The sequence below is a fragment of the Echinococcus granulosus genome, assembly GCF_000524195.1.
Source record: "Echinococcus granulosus chromosome Unknown EG_S00004, whole genome shotgun sequence".
NCBI classification, from domain to species: Eukaryota; Metazoa; Platyhelminthes; class Cestoda; order Cyclophyllidea; family Taeniidae; genus Echinococcus; species Echinococcus granulosus.
This window is the reverse complement of record NW_020170384.1, coordinates 1,012,698-1,035,540: the sequence shown is the minus strand read 5'-3', so window position 1 is coordinate 1,035,540 and position 22,843 is coordinate 1,012,698. Positions and strand designations below refer to the sequence as shown.

The 22,843-nt window shown below is 44.0% G+C and overlaps 1 protein-coding gene across 1 annotated transcript; it reads left to right on the top strand. All coding sequences in view use genetic code 11, as the record gives it.

The window, feature by feature from the left end:
- Positions 1–2,547: 2,547 nt before the first annotated feature.
- On the top strand, positions 2,548–20,662 carry EGR_01108 (Myosin-11; the record flags this gene model as incomplete). The annotated part of the gene is made up of 26 exons (XM_024490357.1): positions 2,548–2,898; positions 2,931–3,115; positions 3,148–3,268; positions 3,843–3,935; positions 4,314–4,377; positions 4,504–4,746; positions 4,922–5,017; positions 5,216–5,487; positions 6,012–6,182; positions 6,288–6,551; positions 8,457–8,816; positions 9,324–9,520; positions 9,651–9,828; positions 10,916–11,050; positions 11,682–11,810; positions 11,903–12,385; positions 13,215–13,441; positions 13,517–13,693; positions 13,774–14,149; positions 14,224–14,391; positions 14,455–14,868; positions 14,945–15,417; positions 17,720–18,119; positions 19,297–19,514; positions 19,969–20,031; positions 20,503–20,662. The coding sequence occupies 26 exons, from the start codon at positions 2,548–2,550 to the stop codon at positions 20,660–20,662; spliced, it is 6,018 nt and encodes a 2,005-aa protein (XP_024355176.1).
- Positions 20,663–22,843: the final 2,181 nt, after the last annotated feature.

Genomic DNA, 22,843 nt, shown 5'->3' with positions numbered 1-22,843 from the left:
GGACTGGGAGAGATGCCGAAGGTGGACGCCAACATCAACCCTTCTGTTATGGGTCATCACCATTCTCCCATGCGTAGCATATGTACTTCTTCCGCCCCACTAAGGCTTATCACGCAGAAGTGGAAAATCAGGATACATGTCCTTTAAGATCGGGTTCGTTTTCCGCTGCCACCAATGTAGCGTCCCAAGACTCCCTGAAGACGAAAGCAGACACAATACTCGTGCATAATATATGTATTCAGCACGGAGAAGGTGTCTGGGCTATTGGCATGGCCCAAAAGACCAGCCCACCCAGTGAGGTACAAGGGGGCTAATTCAGAATCAAATGTGGCGCCTCACTAGAACCTAGGGATAAACCACTATCGTATTACACAAGTGTAGCTGATCAACAATTTGGCTATCAATGAAAAGTATATAGGCGAAAGAATTACGAAGCCTAGATCATTTTCAGGCATCAAACCTAGCCCTCCATAATTCTTTCAGATCTTGCGATTTCAAAATGTCCATCGTGTAGATGACACAATACTTAGAAAAGCATGGACTATGCAAGTGAGTGTTGCTAAAATAGCCATTAGCAACTAAAAAGGACACAAATTAATAACCGAACAGTTTTGCCACGAAAAACTGATTCAAGGAGACGAATGTGTAATTCGATTCCTTAAAGCTACATCAAATTATATTTTTAAATGAATAGCTGGTTATCAAATATGCTTCCACAATTATTTGGTACCGGAAGATGTTTGCTTTCCTAATAATGTTGTCAAACATTGATCAAAAACAGCCACGGCATTACCGTTCATAACTCATTTTTAAAAGCCGCTTGGGTAATTTGTCAGTGCTTTATGAGTTATTAGAGCAGTGCGACAGACAAAATTTTGATATACGGGTTTTAGAACATAAGTAAACAGAATTTGCGGAATCACTATAATACTTTGGTTGTAGCTTAGATGAATGGGCTGGCCTTCAGGTCATGCAAAAGTCTCATTGCCCTACTGTATGCCGAACAAACCTATCTGTGCCCAAGTATTACGTCTTCTCTAGTCTCGGACAGGTCACCACGGTCCTCACTGTTGGCAGCCGAAAGCAGGCCTCCTCTTAAAGCATATCTATCCTCGTTACTGCTAAGTAATAAATTTTTTCATGACGGAAGAGGTGTATTTGCTGTGAATGGCAGAGTCGGTGACGACTAGCGGCTGAATAGCTGAAAATAAACGTCTACCTTTGGTAACAACCCCAGTCCTGTATTTTGCAGAAAATAGCGACACTAGCTATAAACCTAAAAGAGCTCATTAGAGGGCTGTCTACTATACTTGTAAAAAGGCATTAAAGATGTGAATGGGCGATGCCTAATCCCCTTCATTACCTAGCTAGTTAGAGCCCAAATGGATATGGCTAAGCTGCTTCAAAGTGACAAGGATGATTAAAATCGAAACCATTTTTCCACTAAAATATTAAAAATTCTGTCCGGTGTTTTTAAAACTAAAAATAAACACGCGTTGCAGTCAGAATATTCGCCTGACCCCCAATTACACGCTATACGCAGCAGAAAACTCTAGCTCCAACAGAGTGCTAAGAGAGGTCAGGGACGGTGGCGTAGTTTGCTAGTGTGTACTTCCTTACAGCATCTATTGCATTGCAATGGCTGAGGCAGGAGGATGACCAAAGGGATTGCCGACGATGATACTCAAAAGGTGAGAAAGGCAATCCAATAAGTTGATCGTTTAGCTCTCAGTTCCAAAAATTGGTCAGTTTGCATTTCCGTCATTGTGCTTCCGTCGGTTGAGCTGGTCTCAGATGCATCTCAGTAGCTCCAAGCTCCACTGCAATACCCATGCTGTTTTAATGTACCTTTCAGGGAGGAGGCAACCTGGAAATTGGAATCTGGTGAGAGGGTCGTCGCCTTCCGTGCCTAGTTGCAATTGCGGTTCTTCCCCACCTTAAAAGTTGTGCTTTTCCTCCCCTCCTTTCTTTCTTAAAAAAGTGTCAGAACCGAATCAACTGGGCTGTTCAGGGAACACTAAGAACAGGGTAGAGGAGACCGAGGAGTCTCGACTTCATAACTGCTACTCATGTAAAAATTTTCTGCCGGTGAATTATGCATTACCCTGTCTGTAATAAAAGGCTATAGAGAGAGTTGCAGTCTGGTGCAATAAAAATAGATAGGTGTATCTTCATTAATTAATGAAGGCAAAGAATTGGAATAAAAATGTTGGCACTTTTTGTAGTCCTTGCACGTAAAGTTAATAATTAGATCACTTAAGTTGTTTTTGCAAGAAAAATAAAAAACAACTCCTGTTTCCAAACCATACAAGTTGGAAATTCGCCACTTTTTAGTTGCAAACGTTTTTTTGGCCAAAGATGAAGGATATATTTTAATAAAAGGAGCTTTAACACCAACAGTAGTTATTCTTTTTAAAAAATATTTTTGTTTACAATATTTTACCTAAAATTTGAAGAATATTTTTACTTTTTTGTTTTAATCTGGAATGGATTTTGTCGAGAATTTAAGTTGAAAAGGAGGTCGTATTGACGCTCTGGTGCTTTGTCATGTCTTCGGGCGACCTAACTATTGATCCCTCTAGTTTAGAGCACCTTTGTGTTGCTCAGGGTCCATTGGATGATGCTGCGGCTCAGTCAGATTGGGCCTCGAAGAAGCTTGTTTGGGTTCCTCAGGAGTCTGTCGGATTTGTTGCAGCGTCAATTATCAGCGAGGACAAAGATGATTGTGTTGTCCATTTGCAGGAATCTGGCAAGAAAATCACTGTTCCTAAGGATGTTATTCAAAAAATGAACCCACCAAAGTTTGACAAGGTTGAGGACATGGCAAATTTGACTTACCTCAATGAGGCTTCGGTTTTGCATAACCTCAAGTCGCGATACTACTCGGGACTTATCTACGTAAATTAGTTTTTTATCGTAATTTTTACTAGACCTATTCTGGTCTCTTCTGTGTCGTTGTCAACCCTTATAAACGTCTCCCTATTTATCGTGAGGAAATTGTGGAATGGTACAAAGGCAAGAAACGTCATGAAAGACCACCTCATATTTTCGCTATTGCCGACACTGCTTACCGGAACATGCTTCAGGATCGTGAAGATCAATCCATTCTTTGCACGTAAGATGAGAACCCTTCTCACATGCTTTTAGTGGTGAGTCGGGAGCTGGAAAAACGGAAAATACTAAGAAAGTCATTCAATATTTGGCATCTGTGGCAACGTCAACGAAGAATCAAAAGACTACTCCCGGTAATGTGCTATCAAAGCTCCATGTGAGTTATTTCGCAAATGGGATATGTAAAAGAGCCAGAGTTTATCTCATGTCCACCGATTAGTTGCCATCTGACTGTCTTATCTCTTGATAAAAATTTGGTTTTAGTCACAAGATGTCAATATCGTAAGTTTAAATGCCTCACTTCTTCATTGCATTCTTGTAAACACCACAAATTTGCTGCACTTCGCCCGCTTTACCACAGGTTTTTTTCGGTCCATTTGCTTCGCATACATAACTGCTTCTGGATTTACAGGCCACTGGAGATCAGGTTCTGATTTCAAGTATTTCGCTGTAGCACACTTTTTCCCTGATAATAGCACTTACTCTTGCTGATTAACTTTGGTTTACAGTTTGCCAATGGTGAAAGTCGTCAAAAGGTTGTCGATAGATGTGGTTTCTTATAGATCCTTACTAGTTCTCATTCATTTACTGTGTGATTTGCACCCTTTGTGTTAGTGTTTTTGTCAATGTCGTTACGGTATTAAGATCAGTTGATCACCCACGGTTGGCTTGAGTTGCATTTGAAGATCTTCCTTGTACTTTATCATGTATCTCCCGCTTTTCTCTTATAGGGTGAGTTGGAAGCACAATTACTGAAAGCAAATCCTATACTTGAGGCCTTTGGTAATGCAAAAACAATCAAAAATGATAACTCTTCCCGTTTTGTGAGTAAAGCGTTCGCTACTTCTTATTGATTAGCACTTTTTATCACTGTTCCATTCTTGTAAAATATTTTATAGCTATTTTCTAGATTAGTTTCTTACTCCTGTAGACTTGCAATACTTTTTTTCAGGCCATTTAACCACCAAATTGGTATTTTCACTGACAGATATTTGTAGTAAATTCCGAATACTTTAGTGGTATCTACTATGCTAATTGTTAGCAGACCAACCTGGGTCTTGCGTTCGATGTAGTCCCCCAGATCCATGCACTGTGTTATTCTGACTACTAACTGGTTTTCTTTAGCCGTACTTTTGAATCTACTGACGGAGCAGTTCTAGTTCTCCAAGGAGAAGTTTAAAAATTCCGGTTACCCATTTCAGGGCAAATTCATCCGCATAAATTTCGACACATCTGGTTTCATTGCTGGAGCAAATATTGAAACCTGTATCCTTTCAGCCTAAATGGCATCATTTCTTGTCGCGTACGTCCTTGTGTACGCTAGTTTTTTAATCCTTCTCTTTCCTTCCCTTCTTATTCGCTACCAAACTTCCTTCACTTGCATAAAACCAGATCTGCTGGAAAAGGCGCGTGTGATTCGGCAAGCGCCGGAGGAGAGAACTTTCCACATCTTTTATCAGCTCATCGCCTCAGCTAGCCCGAAGCTGAAGGAGAAGCTCCTGCTCACCGATGCCTCTAGCCACTCCTACCTCTCCCATGGCATGATCGAGGTGCCCGGTTTGGACGAAAAACAGGCCTTTCAGGAGACCACCGAGGCTATGTCTGTCATGGGTATCACTGAAGAGGATCAGCAAGGTTCGACCTCTTCTACTCGCCCTGAATGGAAAGCACATTCCTGTGAATTTGTTTCTTACAAGAAGATTACTTTCTCCATGTTGTAGTTACTGAGACTGGATCTTTTTCTAGCCTTAGTGTATAGTGTACCGATTTTCGAAAGCCCCATCGTGTGGCTTCTTTCCTTTCATTGTAGCCATCTTCAAAATCCTCTCCGCTGTTCTGCATTTGGGCAACTTGGAGTTTAAGCAAGAGCGAAACACCGACCAAGCAACCCTTCCAAATCAGGCTGGTATGTGTTTCCCCACCCCCGTACTAGTGAGGGGTTGTGCAGCTGCGTCACTGCCGATACCTCATCTTATCAGATAGAGCATGCTTACTGTATTAAAATGTTCCACCCATTTTGATGCTGCATTCCATCTAGTTCCTTTCTTAGATTAATGCTAAATGGATGTGATAGCAAGTGCAACTACCATTTTGCCCTCTTCAGTTGCCGAGAAGGTGGCCCATCTGCTGGGAGTGCCGTTGCAAGAACTGACGAAAGCCTTCCTCAAGCCGAAGTTGAAGATCGGTCGGGAGACAGTGTCAAAGGCTCAGACGAAGGAACAAGTTGAGTTCGCTGTAGAAGCCATCTCGAAGGCCATCTACGAACGCCTGTTCCGGTGGCTAGTCACTCGCATCAACAAATCCCTAGATCGGGCTAAACGTCAGGGTGTCTCCTTTATCGGCATTCTGGATATTGCGGGTTTCGAGATTTTCCAGGTGTGGTAATGCTGGTCTAAAGCTTCAAAAGACGCCTTTAAAATCTGATCCTTGCCTGCAGGCAAAAGTACTCCGCTATGGCGTACTGTCTTGAGATATTTATCTTGCAAGGCTTTGTTTGTTGTTTCACAGGAATTTGCTCTAGATTCAAAGTCCAATAATAGCAATCTGTACGAGAATTTCGTCTTTCGAAGTGTAAACTTTTTCACTTGAGTCGATTCCAAAGTATTGGTGATCTCTATCCTGCTTTCGTGTCGATAACTGCTCGCTGTAGCATTCCCAGCTTTGTAACCCTCACTGCGTCACTTTCAGACCACAGCTAAGTCGGCCATTCGTGTAAGTTGCTTGCTCCCTGCAAATGTTCGCTGAAATCTATTATTTCCTCCCTTGCTTGGCAAGCATCCTCCCTGTGTTATATGTGCTCGTTTTTTATTTCCTGCCTTCCACTTTATGTGCCCTGTGTCGTTGATACTGAACTTCCATGTGGCTGTAAAATCAGTCAACCTTCTTCCTCCTTCTTTCAGGTCAACTCCTTCGAGCAACTCTGCATAAACTACACCAACGAGAAATTACAACAACTCTTCAACCACACCATGTTCGTTCTCGAACAAGAGGAGTACAGTCGCGAGGGCATACCTTGGGACTTTATCGATTTCGGCCTGGATCTTCAACCCACCATCGACTTAATTGAAAAGGTGAGCTTCACACCCGCACACATGATATCATTTCTGTTAATCGGTGGAAATAATAAAATTAGTATTGGAGCTGTAATTTCAACCCTTTTTGCCTTCCTCATGAAGCCCGTGGGTATCTTGGCCCTTCTCGACGAGGAGTGCTTCTTCCCCAAGGCCACAGACAAGTCGTTTGTAGAGAAGCTGTTTAAGCAGCAGGAGGGCAATGCAAAGCTCTTTAAACCAGAGTTCCGCTCCACATCGGATTTCGGTGTCTGCCACTACGCTGGTCGTGTAGACTACCAGGCTGCTCAGTGGCTGACCAAAAATATGGACCCTCTCAACGATAATGTCGTCGCCCTTCTTCAATCCTCCAACGAACCCCTCGTTCAGGTACTGTGCCATTTTTCCTGTGGGTTTGTTCAAATTCACCTTAGAAGGTGTTTCCATGTTTTCTTTCATGTACTGCTCGCCCCCATATGTTCGCCTGACTTCAAGTGTGACAGCATGAGTCATTATGGCTGGGCTGATTAGCCGACCAGCTGGCTCGTTTGCTTTTGGAAGGCATTTGTCTGGCACATACCTACGCACGCACGCACACATGCACATGCCAGCTTGCAAAAGATCGCACTTGCCCGCATTTGTGTACGGTTCCTTTGTATGGGATGTGCGTTTGTTAGGCGGGGTTGTTGTTGATAAGCTACTTCCGAGCTTTTTAAATCTTCAAAAAAGAACCTTTGCAATTTCTGCTGTTTGATATTTTACGCCTACTAGAAAATCCCATTTTGGCGTAGTATTGCAGTTTGTTTCTTGTGCATTACCTTGTTGATTGGTCGTAATTGGCTGCCTTGTAGTCCTCTAAAGCTTTCTACTGGTATGGTTTAGTGGTATTCTGTGTGATCATCGTTTTGCACCCTCTGAGGCATCGCTTCGGAGAAGTTGGATCTTGGCTGCGTTGGGCGCATTCCGTTTGACAGTCTTGCGATTACCCCTGGGGAGTGCTGCCTGATAAAGTGATTCAATTGCTCTTAATGATCTGCACATCAGAACTGCTAGATGGTTGTACCTGAATCATCGACCTTGCTGCACCCACTCCTTTACAAAACCTTGACACTGATCAGCTTTGATGTGTTGACTAATTAGTTAGTGTTTAGCTGGCTACTACCTTCATGTAATTTCATTTTAAGCTCTTCTCCATATTACAATCGGACGTATATGCCTCGAACGAGTCCGCATACTGCACCACTTCAACAGCGCCACAGACGTCCAATATCAATTCCAACCAATGTTTGTGGATAGCAAGCGCAACGTGCTTAGTCGCTGTAGGTGTTGTCACGCCACATGTACTCACTGGGACCTAAGAGGAGATATCTGCTAGCGGGATTTTAAAAGTCTTTTGCGTGCACATGAATGCACTCGCGATCACGCGTCTATTTTGCATACATACATTGCTAGCCCCGTCTTTTACTTCTCACAATGTGTGTGCGCGTTGACATGCATGCATGCGCGCACCCGTGCACACTTGCTCAAGCATGCACAGCAAATTTGCATGACTGACTTATCTATGTAGATTAAAGGCAAAAACAGAAATTACCATACCGTGAACAAAGCTCCTGTGGTGTCGGCCTCATTTCACAATTCACCGCAACAAATAAATGTGAAGTTTTCTACAGTGTGCTCTCAGCCTGATCCGATTTCCCCTAGCATTGTTTTTTTTTCTTTGTGCATCTGCGAAACCGATTTAGTGATTGACTGAATAGCCACTGGGTTTTGATTTACGAACGCATTACCGCTTGATATCGTTTAACTCCGCTACCATTCCTCAGTGCCCATTCCACATCTGCCCGATAGTTTACTGGTCACACTGCACTAGATGCCATCCTACGTGTATATTTATGATAATCCACGCCAAGAATGCTGTTCCTTCGGCGCATCTAGTTTTGCTTACCTGACGGAACTGGGGCGCTTCGACACCCGACTCTGACTTTTTAGTTAGTTACTAGTGGACAGAACTGCTCCGCCTGGCAGTGTAAAATGCCCTCACCCACTGCAGGCGGTGGAGGTGGTTAATTCGCATTAGTCATCACCTCCACTACTGCTGCTACCCTTGCGTTTATTGCGTTGTGGGAAGTCGGTACGTTCGTCCGTGGGCCTCCCTCGCGCCTTCATCGTTGCCAATCTAGCCCTGTGTTTTGGTCAATTTCGTGCTACCTCTCACTACTCTTATATACAACTCCGAATGTACCTCGAATGCTGATCTTACGCCTCTAAGTTATTCCCTATTGGTGTGGTTGACAGGCCATTTGGAAAGATGCCGAGATCGTCAGCATGTCGGCCACGGCGGGCAACGAGACCACCTTCGGTCCAGCCCGCACCGTCCGCAAGGGCATGCTGCGAACAGTGAGCCAACTCTACAAGGAGTCTCTCATTCGCCTAATGTCAGTGCTGCAGAATACCAACCCCAACTTTGTTCGCTGCATCATTCCAAACCACGAGAAGAAGGCGGGTCGCATCGATGTACCATTGGTTCTGGATCAGCTCAAATGTAATGGCGTTCTCGAGGGTATTCGTATCTGCCGACAGGGCTTCCCCTCTAGAGTACCATTCCAAGAATTTCGTCAACGCTACGAAATCCTCACACCGGACATCATTTCCAAGGTATAACAAGATGGTACTGCTATACGCAGCCGTGACAATTTCGGGTTGTTTTTTTCGGCTCCCTCCATAGATGTCACGTCCACTAGCTTTTCATGCATTCATTCTTCTTTTCACTGGGTAGTCGCTGCGACCATGTTAATTTAATTGTCTATTATTTCAGTAAAGTTGCCTTTTTGTGGGATATTCACTTGGTTTCCGTTAGCTTAATCTGTGTCTCAAAAGCGCCAATTAAATATTTCACGTTATTCATGGGCTCTAAGTCTCTCATGTGCGCAATTGAATCTAGACTCTATTTTCGAAGACTGGAAAAGCTTTTATGAAGTATGGTACACTGCTCCTGACACGAGGCAGTAGTAACTGCGCTAGGGAAGCTTGAAAATTTAAAATTGAAGAAATTACTCGATTATCATTCTGAATTGACAAATAGTACCAAATTTGCCTAAAACACCAGCAAAAAATTGCTCAACACAGTATAAGGTGTCGGACTATCCTTGTTCTGCTCTGTAGGGTTATATGGACGGCTGCAAGGCTGCTGAATTGATGGTGCAACGTCTGGAACTCAGTCCCGAGTTATACCGCATTGGACAAAGCAAAATCTTTTTCAAGGCGGGTGTTCTCGCCCAACTTGAAGAGGATCGCGATCTCCGTTTGACGGCGATCATGATCAACTTCCAGGCCCACTGTCGTTGCTATCTTGCCAAGAAGTAAGCCCAATTGCGAACTCTACCATTGTCGAACCCATACAACATGTATTTCTACAAGAAAGCCATTTCTATTAGACCAACCTCTTGAAATATGATCTGATTTTTAGCGTGATGTTTCTTGTTTTTGCAGGGCAGTTCAGCAGCGTGTTCAGGATATCCAGGCGATTCGCATAATCCAGCGCAACTGCGTGGCCTACTTGAAGCTTCGTAACTGGCCGTGGTGGCGTCTCTTCACCAAAGTTCGACCTCTGCTCAGCGTCACAAGGCAGGAGGAGATTGTTGCGGCTAAGGAGGCGGAACTTCGAATGGTTAGTCGGTTTTTGGAATGGGAGTTCTAGTTGCATCCGCATTTGTTGCTGTCGAGTCAGCTTAAGTTTAAGTGGTTTTTCTCTGACTGTGTTAGAGTTTGCTTCTTACGGCATTTCAACCTAGAGTTCTTGGTTTGCACCAGGGCTTTCATAATGACAATCATTTCCCTTCGGACCTCGTTCTGTTATTTGTGCAATATTCAATTCAAAGAACTGTATGCACTGTCCTACTACACACTTGTTGGCAAAGGCGTTAATTTCAAAATGCGCATTTGTGAACTTCACCTCCTCATCACCAAACAAATTTGTGTCTAGTTTGCGAGATTTGTACTCTACCTTTCGGTGTCGTTTCGGTACTTGCTCGCTCCCTGCTATTTAAGCATACCTTCATGTGAAAGTAGTTGTGAGCTTTAAGTATGCACAAATAGTATTGTATCTCCTTACGTCACCTTTTCCCTGCTATTGATTACCTTTATCGTAACCCCTTGATTTTAAGAAGTGCAATTTTTTTGACACATGTTAATTCTACTTTGTCTTTAAAACGTTTTCCCGTTGGGCCAATGCACGAACACGCGCTTTCACCTATTTGAGTGCTCTGGTAGGCTCGTTAGCATCTTGGAACTTTGTTGTGCCATTGATTCACTGAAACTCCTCATCACTGGCGTATCTCCGTGTTTTCTTTCTGGAAGAGTAATTGATTTTGAGCAGAGTGATTTGGCGTACATGTAATCCAATTTCATTCCGGTTAGGTTTTCGGATAGCTGCGAATTTGCACTTGATTTACACCGTCATTGTGATGCGCAACGAACCGCCTTCAACTGTTTTGTTTGTATACTTTAAATTTCTTATCCACCTTTGGGTTAGAACCACTTGTCTCACAAATTATGATTTTAATGCCTATCTGCCATTTCCTCCCTAATTCCTTCTACTGTGCTGAAAGTGTTCATTTGATTAGGATGTTGTGGTCCTTATTTCTTCCTGATTGCTCTATTTCGTACATGTACGGGTTTTGTTTTTTTGGGAGAAGATAGTTGTATTCTTTGCTTTACGGAACGTTTATTCAAGTTCATGCTTGTTATAATTTCAGGTCCAAGAAGCTCTTGCAAAGACCTCCGCATCTCTCACCGAGACTCGCACAGCCTACGAGGAGGCACATAACAGACTTGTTTCACTCGAGTCAGAGTTGCAAATCGAGCATGAGTCATTCGCCTCACTGGACGAGGTTAGTCTTCCTTATCTATTCTTCCTTTTTTGTGTGGCGTTTTAACCTGACCGCTTGCCTTGAAAGTGTACTTGGACAGCTGCTTCATGACCCAAAAGTCTTCTTGTGAGATTGATGACTCCTTCACCTTGCCGCCAAGGTACGTATGTGCTCACATGAGATCGACCTGGTTGGTTACGCTTCACAAAATTGGGTTGAAGCAAAAGGACTTTTGCTTATTAAGATTATTTCCATTATCACTTGGATGCCATATATTAGCGTTTATTTATATTTTCGTTATGGAATTGTGTTTAAGCAAGGGCAATCTTATTACTGACATTAATCGGTTGCTGAATTTTATCTGCTATTGCTATGATAGGATTGATAGAATTCTCAGGCATTTTCGAGTTCTTTATTGTTTACACTTTACTTCTTTTCTCTTTTCGATACAATGTAGTTCCAAAGGGGCGTTATTATTCTTTTTTCGCTTCAAGGATTTTAAGACATCGGTATTTATTTACATAACGACTTTTCTAAGCCTTGATCACCAAGTACTGCAAATGGCGTGGTTGTATTCCACTAGGCAGGGCTACCGCAACTCCACTGTGTGATGGCAGCAGTTATCCAACTGATCTCTTTCCCATTTTTCTAGCGCGAGAGGAAGCTGCGAGCCGATTACCAGGCCGCCTTGGAGGAAATCACCGATCTTGAGAATCGCGAGAGCGAATTCAAGGCCTTGATTGGTGAACTTGAGACCCAAAAGAAGACCCTCTCTGATCAGGTCGGTGTTCAATCCATTCATTTTTCGTTTAATCGACAACTAGTTTTATTTGGAGTAAATTTTAGTACTACACGTTTTTTAAATTCGAACAGGTTGGTGACATTTCTGACCAACTAGAAGTCGAAGAGCAACATCGCCAGAAGCTTCAATTGGAGAAGGGTTCACTGGAGCAGACCTTGAAGGGTCTCAATGAGGAGCATGCGGCGTTGGAGGATAGGTACACGAAGTTGGAGAAGGAGAAGAGGTCAATTGAGTCGCGTCTGAATGATCTCTCAACCCACTTGACCGATGAGGAGGAACGCTCCAAACAGCTGTTGAAGCTGAAGTCCAAGTACGAGTCGAGCATCTCAGAGTTGGAGGAGAAGCTCTTTAAGGAGCAGGCGTCGCGGCAGGATCTAGAGCGCGCCAAGCGACGTCTGGAGACGGAGATCTCCGAAAAGGCTGAACAGGCTGCCGATCACTCGCGTCTCATTGACGAGCTTAAGCAGCAGGTGGCTAATCTTGAGGCTAAACTCTCTGAGACTCAACAAAAGCTGGATGATGAGGTTATGGCGAAGACGGTAACAATGAAACAGGTAAGTCCATTTGCTGTGTAGGCCGTCACTTTGCTTTTGTTGGTGGTACGAACTACCAAAATTGCAGATTTTTTTGGCATTCTGCTCTCATTGCTGTGTCCGCCCTCCATGTCACTACATTACATGTAACACTCACTTTTGAATGGATTTTTTCAGTATAGATTTCACAGCCGAGTTCCACTATCTATTTTGCAATTTGTGTTGCTATTGGCGAAGCTTTTTGCTTCCTACAATTTGTTAATTTGTGATCCAGTTCTAACTTGAAACGTGTACCTATAGTATAGTTTCTTATAAATCACGGCTTAGCATAACATTTGGTCCAAACGTTTTTGAGATATTTATGTAACCACCTCTAACAATACACATTTAACATTCTTGTGCTCCATAGCTTCGTGTTTTATTTGCTTTTCTTGCGAGCTGGTTCCTGTTTGAAACGCGTACTTATAATGAGATTCCTTAAAATTATGATTTAGAATAAAAATCGCCATCTCTACGTATTACTGACTTCATTAAGTGGCAGAATGTATCCAAAATCTCTTATCTAAGTTTTTGAGAGGTAGGAAGAGAATTTAGGTTCGTACGCTGTAGAACGGGTTTCTTTTTACAATTTTGGAATTTCATTATGAAAACGTGCATAATCTGGAGGGATGATAATCCACATATGTTTGCCAAAATGTAAACGCTGTCAACAGCTTTGCCCCTTTAACTCGAAGTTCGTTTTGGCGCAAAGTTCGCATCTCTTATCTCCTGGCATTTCGATGCTGATAGCTGGCTAGTAAGGTAAGTTATTATTCCAAGAATGAGTCAATGAGGAATTCGTCCGTTCTAGCTTCGTGAGGTAGAATCCTCGGTGCAGGAGTTGAGAGACGATCTGGAAGCAGAGAAGGCGGCACGTGACCGAGCGGAGAACCGAAAGCGCGACCTTAAGGAGGAGTTGGAAGCTCTTCGCCTCGAACTTATCGACTCTGGAACCAATTCTGAGGCTCAGGCTGAAGCTCTGCGTAAACATGAGGCAGAACTTTCCAACGCGCGCAAGCAAATTGAAAGCGATGCTGCGTAAGCCGCGTCTTACCCCCTAGGCGTCACTTTTTTTCTTTTACACTCGACACCTCCCGCGTTCCTCCTTTCTAGTGCTCACGAAGCTGCTGTGGCTGAATTGCGCAAGAAGTACAATGTCAAAGTTGAACAGCTTACGGAACAATTGGAAGCCATGAAGCGTGTTAAGGTGGCCATGGAGTCATCCAAATCCCAACTCGAGGCCGGTAATGCTGACCTCACCAACCAACTCAACACTGCTCTGGCTGCCAAGTAAGCAGTCGCATTATTCAGAACAATCGGGTATGATTCCTGAGCTCCAAAATCACCAATATTTTATTTTGTTTTTGCAGAGCAGAGTCGGAGAAGAAGCGTCGTGCAATTGAGCAGAAGTTGAACGACAAGTTCATGAAACTTGAGGAGTCGGAACGTCAGCGGGCAGACATTGAGGAGAGGTTTAGCAAGGCACAGGCTGAGCTGGAGGCGGCAAACAAGGCTTTAGAGACCTCGGAAGCAGAATTGACTAAGTTGAGTCATTTGGATGCGAACAACGTTGCTACCATCGCCGAGTTGAAACAGAGTTTGGAGGACGAGACACGCGCCAAATTAGCTTTGCAGACGCGTCTTAGACAGGCCGAATCGGAACGTGAGGTCGCGAAAGACGCTCTGGATGAGGAGGAACAGAACAAACAGGCCCTTGAGAAGCATGTCCAGATGCTTCAGCAACAGGTTCGTTTGCTTGCCTATCCTCTGCTCTCTCTCTATGCCCTTTCTCTCGATGCGTGTTATCGATCTTATTTAAGATGGACGATGTTAAAGCCAAGGTTTCTGAGGATGCCAAACAGTTGGAGGGACTGGAGGACATTCGCAAGAAACTTCAACGTGATAAGGATGAGCTGGCCAATCGCAATGAGGAGCTTACGGCACAGGTTGAAAAGCTGGAGAAGTCACGTCGCAAGCTGCAGGGAGAGGTAAGTTTAACTAATCTTACATAATTGTGTTTTGTATATATATATATATCGGTTCCATTGCAGCTGGAAGACGCAAATCACGCACTAGCGGCACAACGGTCTGATCAGGTGAACAGTGATCGTCGATTGAAAAAACTGGAGGCTTCGTTGGCGGACGCCATGGCGAACTCGAGGAGGCTGCAGGAGGAGAAGGACCAGGTGGACAAAGAGATGCGGGAGCGTGAGACTCAACTCCTTACACGAGATCGCGAGTTAGAGGACCTTCAAGAACGTCTAGAGGAGTCTGAACGCCAGCGGGCCAATCTGAGTCACGAATTGGAAGAGCTCGTTTCTCACACTGATGATGCTGGAAAGAGCAAAATCGAGCTGGAGCAGATCAAATTCCAATTAGAGAACCAGCTGAAGGAATTAAAACAGCAGTTCGAAGAACTAGAGGATGATCAGGCTCAACTTGCCATGGAGAAACAGCGCGCTGATGTAAACTTCTTAATTAGTTTTTTCCCTGAGTGGTAATTGAGGTCCCCGGTAATTTTTTTCGCCTTATTCATTACAGCTTCAAATCAATGCACTGAAGACGCAGTTGGAGCGTGAAGTGACAAGCCGTAATGAGGGCTTTGAGGAACAGCGTCGTCAGTTGTTGAAGCAGTTGCGTGAGGCGAAGGAGGAGTTGGAGGATGAGAAGAAGCAGCGGGCTACCGCCCTGCTCATGCGCAAAAAGATGGAGAGTGATCTTGTTGATGCTAATCAACGCGGGGATGCGGCGGATCGACAGCGCGAGGAGGCGACGAAGCAGTTGAAGCGTCTTCAAGGTGTCAGTATTGAACTCAAACGTGATCTAGACGCTTCGTTGAAGGCGCGCGATGACGCTATTGCGGCGATGCGGGAGCTGGAGAAGAGAATCCGCACCGCGGAGGCCGAGCGGGCCCAGGCAATAGATGATCTTTCCACTTCAGAACGGGTTTGCCGAACCGCCAAAGTGGAAAGAGACGAGGCTCTTGAGGAGGCCAATAGTGCCCTCACTGCCAAGTAAGTTCCTTTCCGGAATGGTCTGTATTACTTTGTTTTGGGCTTACATCCTTTTAATTTTTAATCATTTATTTTCTGTGCTTCCTTTTGCACGGTATAATTTCATAAGCTTGAATCTTCATTGCGCATGTTTACCATTCTTTTGCGTGTGCAGTTCTACTTTCTATTAGGCCTTTAATCAAGCTTTATCAGGATGTCATGCCTATTTGATATTCGGTTTGTTTTGCAATCAGCTTCTCATAAATGTCTCTCCTTTCTTCACTCCCAGTGTTTTTATACTGCGAATTGGAAACCTGTATCATGCAGCACAGCGACTTGATATTACCTGATGTATGTATTTGCATATACTTTGTGCGTTATAGGTTCATCTCCTTTGAAAATGAAAATTGAAGAAAAAGTACCAATTATTAAAGTGGTATCACTGGGACTTTCACGCTGTTAATTTCAGAAGGATCAGACGCTTTAGGGTGCGTATTCAGGTCTCTCGCTGACCAGGCAGAGGCTGTCCTATTTGATCAATTATAGGTTTCTGATATGGTTACTTCATTAGTTAACTTATTTTCGAGTAACCTATTGTTGGAAGGCTTCGAAAATTGTTTTGATAAGACGTGAGCTTCTAAGTTTATTAAGAACTATTTTGTCCCCCCTCATGCTACTGTATTTGACCCAACGCCTTGGATCTTTCGAATAATGGTTCCTTCTCTCTAGTCAAATTTCATCTTATGGAAGGAGGTGGTCTCTCTTCAGCGCGGAAATCCTAGTGCAAAAGCGCATCAAAAACTGCAGTGTTCGTACCAGATGAATGCGAAGCATTCAGAAATTACATTCTTAGGTCTGTTGATCGACTAACAGTTTGGTACTCTTCATAATGGTTGGGGCCTATCACCCCTGTGCTGGAAGTTTGCCACATTTATCGTCTCAAATCGTGTGGTTACAGTGAACACAATAAAGAAAAATTTTTGGTTCAAAAGCAATCTGGCCGTGCTTCGAAACTTGAAAATGGCCCCTGTGGATCGTATCCAACATCGGACACCGTTGAATTATATCAAGTTATCCTCCATGATGTGGTGTCGTCTACTCTACACGGGGGTCTATGTGTGCACGTGTTAGCACAACTGCCCAAAACGCGGAGTGAAAAACCTCATTAATGATAATGATGCTCCCGCTGTCGCGATGATGCACTCCCATGGCCGATTTAAGACACACCAATTCTCCATCGTACAGGCACACGATCATAGTTTCGCTTCTCTTAGACGATTGGCCGGTGTGTATGTATATGTGTGTGTGTGGGTATGACAACCAAAATCCTTTGTTTTCCCTTCTTTCGTCTGACTCCTACCTCATCTCTTTATGATTGACAGGGAACGCCATATGGTGAATTCTTCCCACGATTTGGGATGTTCTGTGTGGTGAATGCTGACTATTGTCTTACTGAACAGCGAAAGGAGGGTGAACTAGCCGTAACATATTTGACTTTCCTGTGCATCATATTTGCATCCTCATTGTCATGGCAGGCAAGATTCTTTCTCACAGACTTACAAGTAGAGGTAATTGCCAATTTGAACAAGTACTCTTGCGGTCTTGTTTTTTCCTGCTACCGTTTTTGTGTGTAGTGAATTTACCAACAACCAAAAGTTGGGCGTCTATCGTTTCTGGACTCATTGAACTCTGCCAGTTTTCTCGTATGTTATATTGCTGCTCCCGGGTTTCCCTTGAAAGCGATGTAAAGCAGACTAGTTTAAAAGCGATGGTTTCGTGCTACCTGTATATAGTGCCCCTGGTATCTCGTGGTTTCATAACTTCTAACTACTGCTTTGGAAAGAGTGACTTATTCGGGGAGTAGCGCTACTATGGTCCCCCGTGAAAAGCGTTAGAGGTTCTTGGTGAATTTCCAATCTTAGAACTACTTCATTGCATCCACATTGTGTAATGCAATACCGATGACCACCGTGCTTCACTTTGCTTTTAAGGGGGTAAAATTGCATGTGTTTTATATGCTATCCTGTTGCATAATGTCACTAAGACATATCTGTTTAAATTGCTTCTGTAAGGGTCTATCCAAAACTCTCTGTCATATCGTTCATTTCACCCCTGCTCTAATAATATTATGTTGCAGCACCGCCACGACCGGTTTTTGACCCCTAAATTTGTAAGTGATATTTGAGAACTTGGACTTGTCGAATGCTTTGGGACTGTTTTATGTATCTAGAGTGATTAGAAGGCATTTATCCTATCTTTTTTAATTGTGATTATTACGTGCGAGTTACTGAGCTGCTTCGTGTATTTCCACCTCTGCCCCAAGAAACACCCTGCTGGAGGAGAAAAAGCGTCTAGAATCGGCGATGATGCATCGTGACGAGGAATTGGAGGAGGCGCAGACGGCTCGTGAGGAGGCAGAGGATCGCTACAAACGCACCCTCGGTCTGCTTGAACAGGCTCAGATCGACTTGGGCTTGGAACGTACCAATGCGCAGCGCATTGAAACTCAACGCGCCACCTTTGAGAAGCAGATCAAGGAATTGCGTGAAAAGCTCGCCGAACAGGAGCGTGACAGTGGCAAGCGACTGAAGCTTCAGGTCGCAACGATGGAGGAGCGTCTAGCTGCGATGGACGAGCAGTTGGAGAATGAGAACAAGGAACGACAGAATGCCAATCGCACAGCTCGTCGTTTGGACAAGCGCCTCAAAGAGGTCTCGCTGCAGGTACGCGAGTTCTATAGGCGTTGATTTTCGACTCACCGCCCTAGCAGGGCATTAGTCACCCACAAAGCAGGTACCTCTGAAAGGAAACCATTCTTCTCTGATTGGTCCGCCTTCTCTAGCCGCTTCTACGCCCTCTCCATTGGTACTGTCATTGTTGTTGTGGCCATATATGGCTAGTGAAGGAAAAGCCTGCTCTTTCATTATCTTTGAATGAACTATCAAATGATATGGGCAAGCAGCAAAGTTGATTTGGATTTTCTTTGGTGATTAACATAGGGAATTTTGTAACTATCCAGTCGTGCCTGACTGTACGCAACAGACCTACTCATCCTATTTTGTGTACATGTACTGGAAAAAAGAACAGATTTCAAGGGTTGGAAACTACTTTAATACAAAGTCCTTTCTCCATTTATGCCGTAACCATTCCATTCCATTCTAAGACGACAGCCGGCTTCTGGGAAATCCCTATGGTTTCACTGCATTAGTGCTCGCTCGGATTTCTGCTTATGTTTATGCATCCTGTTTTCATCGGTACTGATGTGATTCACAAAGTCTTGCTTTCGTTGTCGCGACACCTCCACAAATCAGTATAGCATTCAGCCCTTGTGCAGTGTTTGTGTTAGTCTTCCACAGAAATATTTGTCTCTTGTTCAACTCCACGACAGATTGTGTATCAGTTATTCAGAATTAAGAATTTCACATATGATTGTTTGCTGAAGTGGCTACTGGGTTTTGCGCTGGGAGCTTGGCCGCTAAGTTCGGAATCGCTACTGACGAATGGACTTACGCCTCTCTAAAGTGTTGCCACCGCTCAAATGCCTCATCACTGCATTAACTGTGCTTGAAACCTTTGTAAAAATAGATGTTCGCGGGTTTTGTGTCTTCTTTCGGAGTGAAACCTACCACCACAATTTCATGCAAACATTACCATTGCCATCTTGATCGTCGATGGCAACAATGTGCGTGTCAACGATCACTGTTTTATTGGACGTACTTTTCACTTACTACCACGTGTAGGTTGTAAGATGTCCATGGCTGAATCCCCCTTTATTAACTATAAAACTAAAGGCTTCAATTGAATTGGAAACTCTCTTACGTGCAAAGGCACCGAATATCTTGTTTTGAGGCTACGTGATTAGTGGCAACATTGCAGGAATGTTCTCTCTTGTTTTCATAGCTGGAGGAGGAGAAAGCCTACGTGGCACAATTGAAGGACCAGCTGGAGAAGACGCAGACAGCCTGCAAGCGAAGCAAGCAGAACCTGGAGGCAATGGAGGATGAAGCAAGCAATCTGAGAACGCAGAAGCGTCGCATCCAACGAGACCTCGAGGAGACTACTGAACAGAAGGAGAACGTTGAACGCGAGCTCCAAATGCTGCGTGCAAAGCTTAACCGGTACGTGGACAATGATGAAGATACTAATACCGTCTAACTATCTCCATTTTCCTAAAATCGACGGTTTAAGCCCTCTCTACAAGGTGAATCATGTAGGGCATCCATAGTTGAAAAGGTCACGTCCTCACCTCTCCCTCTCCTTCGATGAAGAATACTGTTAAGTGATATTTTGTTCCGAATACGAACCTTTCACCCCACATAAATGTACCTTGCCTCAACAGCCAAACGTGGTATGCGGATGGACATTGCGATGTCGTCCCTCAACTACCATTCTACAGGTGAAGTGTGTGCTTGTGCGTGTGCGCAGGAAGCCAAATATAGCAATGATGATTAGAGAAACGGATTATTCTCCTCTGCCTCGCATTTAGTTATATGCAAATTTCTGGCGTGTCTGATTTTGTTTTATCTGCATGCCCGCTCTGATCACTATCATGTGACCACATTGATCCCCCAGGTTCTCTTCTCGAGCAATGGACGCACTCAATGGCGACTCGGACCAGGAATCCTTTGATATCTTGTAATTTTTCATGTCGGCATTATTCGTGTTAATGTTTTTGCCGTTGTTGTTTCTATCGTTTTATTGTCTAGCTCTGCGCTTTCCTCCTGCTTATTTCCCTTTTTTTTCTGCGTGCGTGTGGGTGTGTGTGTGCAAGGATGTCAAAGTACTGGTTTACTGATTTATTGGTACTGCTCAATTTTATTACTCCTTCGGTTTTTTCTCAGGGCATCTCAATTTTGTGACGGATAGACGGTAACTCGTCACAGTGTTGTCCACCCATCAATGTACTGTTTTGGCTACCTGAGGGCATAATTGCGTCTATTCTTTTGTGCATTTCCGTAATCTGGTGGCAGATTAAACGGTTACTTTTACCGTTTTTGTCATTATTTTGTATGCTTGTGCAATAGCCCGCTTGCTTCTCCTTTCAATGTCAGTGCGCCAAAAGTGTGATTTAGCTCATTAAATCAAATTTGTCCTCTCTCTTTGTAGTGGTGCGCGTAGCGCCCCCAGGGGGCCCACCGGTGCCTCCCGTCCTTCAACTCAGACAGGTGTAGGAGGGACCCCTGAGGACGCCCAATCCGCTGCTGATGCTGAAGTCTCGGGATCCAGCGAGGGTACCCTCAACGAGACCAACAGCTCGGCTACTTAAAACAATTCCGATAAATCGCTTTGAGTGATATCTACCCTTCTACCTGCTCCTCTACCTTCCTGACTGTCTCCCTGTCGCATTCTCTCCCATGTCATAAGCCTGACTTGAATTTTCGCTCTTCACTTCCACTGCTGCCGCCTCCCCTGGGACGGGAAAGGAGGAAGGGGTTTGTTGCCTCGGGCCTCACCTCTTCCCCCGCCTACTTTGCGCCCTCCCAGCCCCGGTTGATTGTACATGCTGTCATTGGTTTCCGTGGCCACTATTTTGCAGATACTACTGCAATTAATCGTGTTACTTCCACGTTTCCTCTCTCACCCACTCATGCTCACTGTCCTGCTCCAGCGCCAGCAGCAGCAACAACATTCTCCCACGAAAGAAAGTAGAGAGCATAGAGAGACGTCCGTTTCACTCGCCTTGCCTCTGCTGCCGGATTTTTACTGATAAGAACTGTCTTTTTGCCTATTGCACCGCTCCGCTACCCGTCTCTACTCCCTTCCACCTACTCCACTTATTTCTCTTACCATCCAAACAAACTCGTCACAAAAGTCTCCTTATTCACACTTTTCTACGAGAAATATGTTTTCAAAAGGTGAATCCGCGTTTTATTTGTACCCTTTTGTGCAGCTGGATATTGAAGTGGCTTCAATCTCTGGAGTGAGGTGGGGGTGATATTTGGTTGTGGTTTAAAGAGTGGATTAGACCGTCACCGTCCATTACGATTTACATCTTTTTGAGTGCTCCTTTTCAACGCTGACGTTGGTTAAAATTCAAGGTCCTCACACCACTAATACACAGGCAAACGACGAGTAGGTGGATGCAACAAGTTTCCTTTGAAGCAGATGGCCTTTGGAGGTGTTGATGCTCAAGTTTGTAAATGATGCAGCTGAGATGACAACTCAGCAGAAAGGAGATTTCTGTATCACCCCGGGCGATTGCCTTCTTGCATGGTGCATGCTCGTCTGCCTAACGTCAGGGCAGTTTTATTGGGCTGCATACCAACCAACACTTTAGTGCCGCTGGATTTTCTCGTTTTCTGGTCAAAATGTCTCTGATGGCGATAGCTTTACCATCAGCACCGGTGTGTAATGCGACTCCACATTTAAGCTAACCCTCTCGGTGAGAGGATGCGCGTCTTGTGGATTGCATTGATTGATTCCATAGGCTCGTGGATACATTAGTCAACAGATAGTGCTGAGCCCACAGTCCTAATACACATAAGGCCTTTCCCGGGTCATGCATAGCGTGTACCATGAAACCCAAATGTATTCCCAACACAACCACCGACTTCAGTCCTGAAAGTCTCTTGGCTGCACTCATGCATCACGCTCACTTCTGTTTCATAGACGAGGTTGGCTATGCGTGCACTTTGATTAATTACGCCACCTTACGCTAAAGCGCTAGGAAAGGCGAAATGATTGTTTTCAAAGGTCATGCAAAATGTTTTAGTTTTGTGCTCCGTTTAAAATAATAGCGAGCTATACGAGAGTTTTAAAGCAGGCACTTTCGCATATTTGAAGAATGAATGGGGCAGCAAATACCTATTCGCCACCAATACCTCGAACCCATTCCTTATAAATGCTAAAAGTAGGGGATTTACACATACATTCGGAACAATGGTATTAGCGGATCATCTGTTAAAACCCGTTTCAAATACTCAAAATAAATAAATACGGTGCAGCATAAGTTCAAGAATTGCAAACAGGATTACTACTTTGACCAATAAGTAGATTACTCCGGTAAAGTGGGTGGGACTGTGCAAACCAGCTGGGTTTTGTCGGCAGATGTCGCGAGGTGATTGATCCAAAAATTAAGGTTTTGTAATAAGTCCACCAACATAGCGCAGACCAAGAGATCCCAAAATGTTAAAACATAATTTTGTGTCGACGTTGATAATTTGCAAGAATTGACAAACTCTTAAGATTGAAATAAGTTAGTAGAAGTAAACATGCATGCAGTTCATACAACAGTGATAGGCACATCCTATAAGCATATTACAATAATTAAAAAAATCAATTTAAATACTTTGTAACCGAATGACATTGTATTTGATGCAGTTATTTGACATACACTTGGACGTTGCAGGTGAGATATTCTCTACTGATCGTACCTCCGACTTGATGGCATCTCCTTTCACCAAGTTTGTGGCCCTCCAGCTACCCTTTACTTTAATAGTAGTATGTT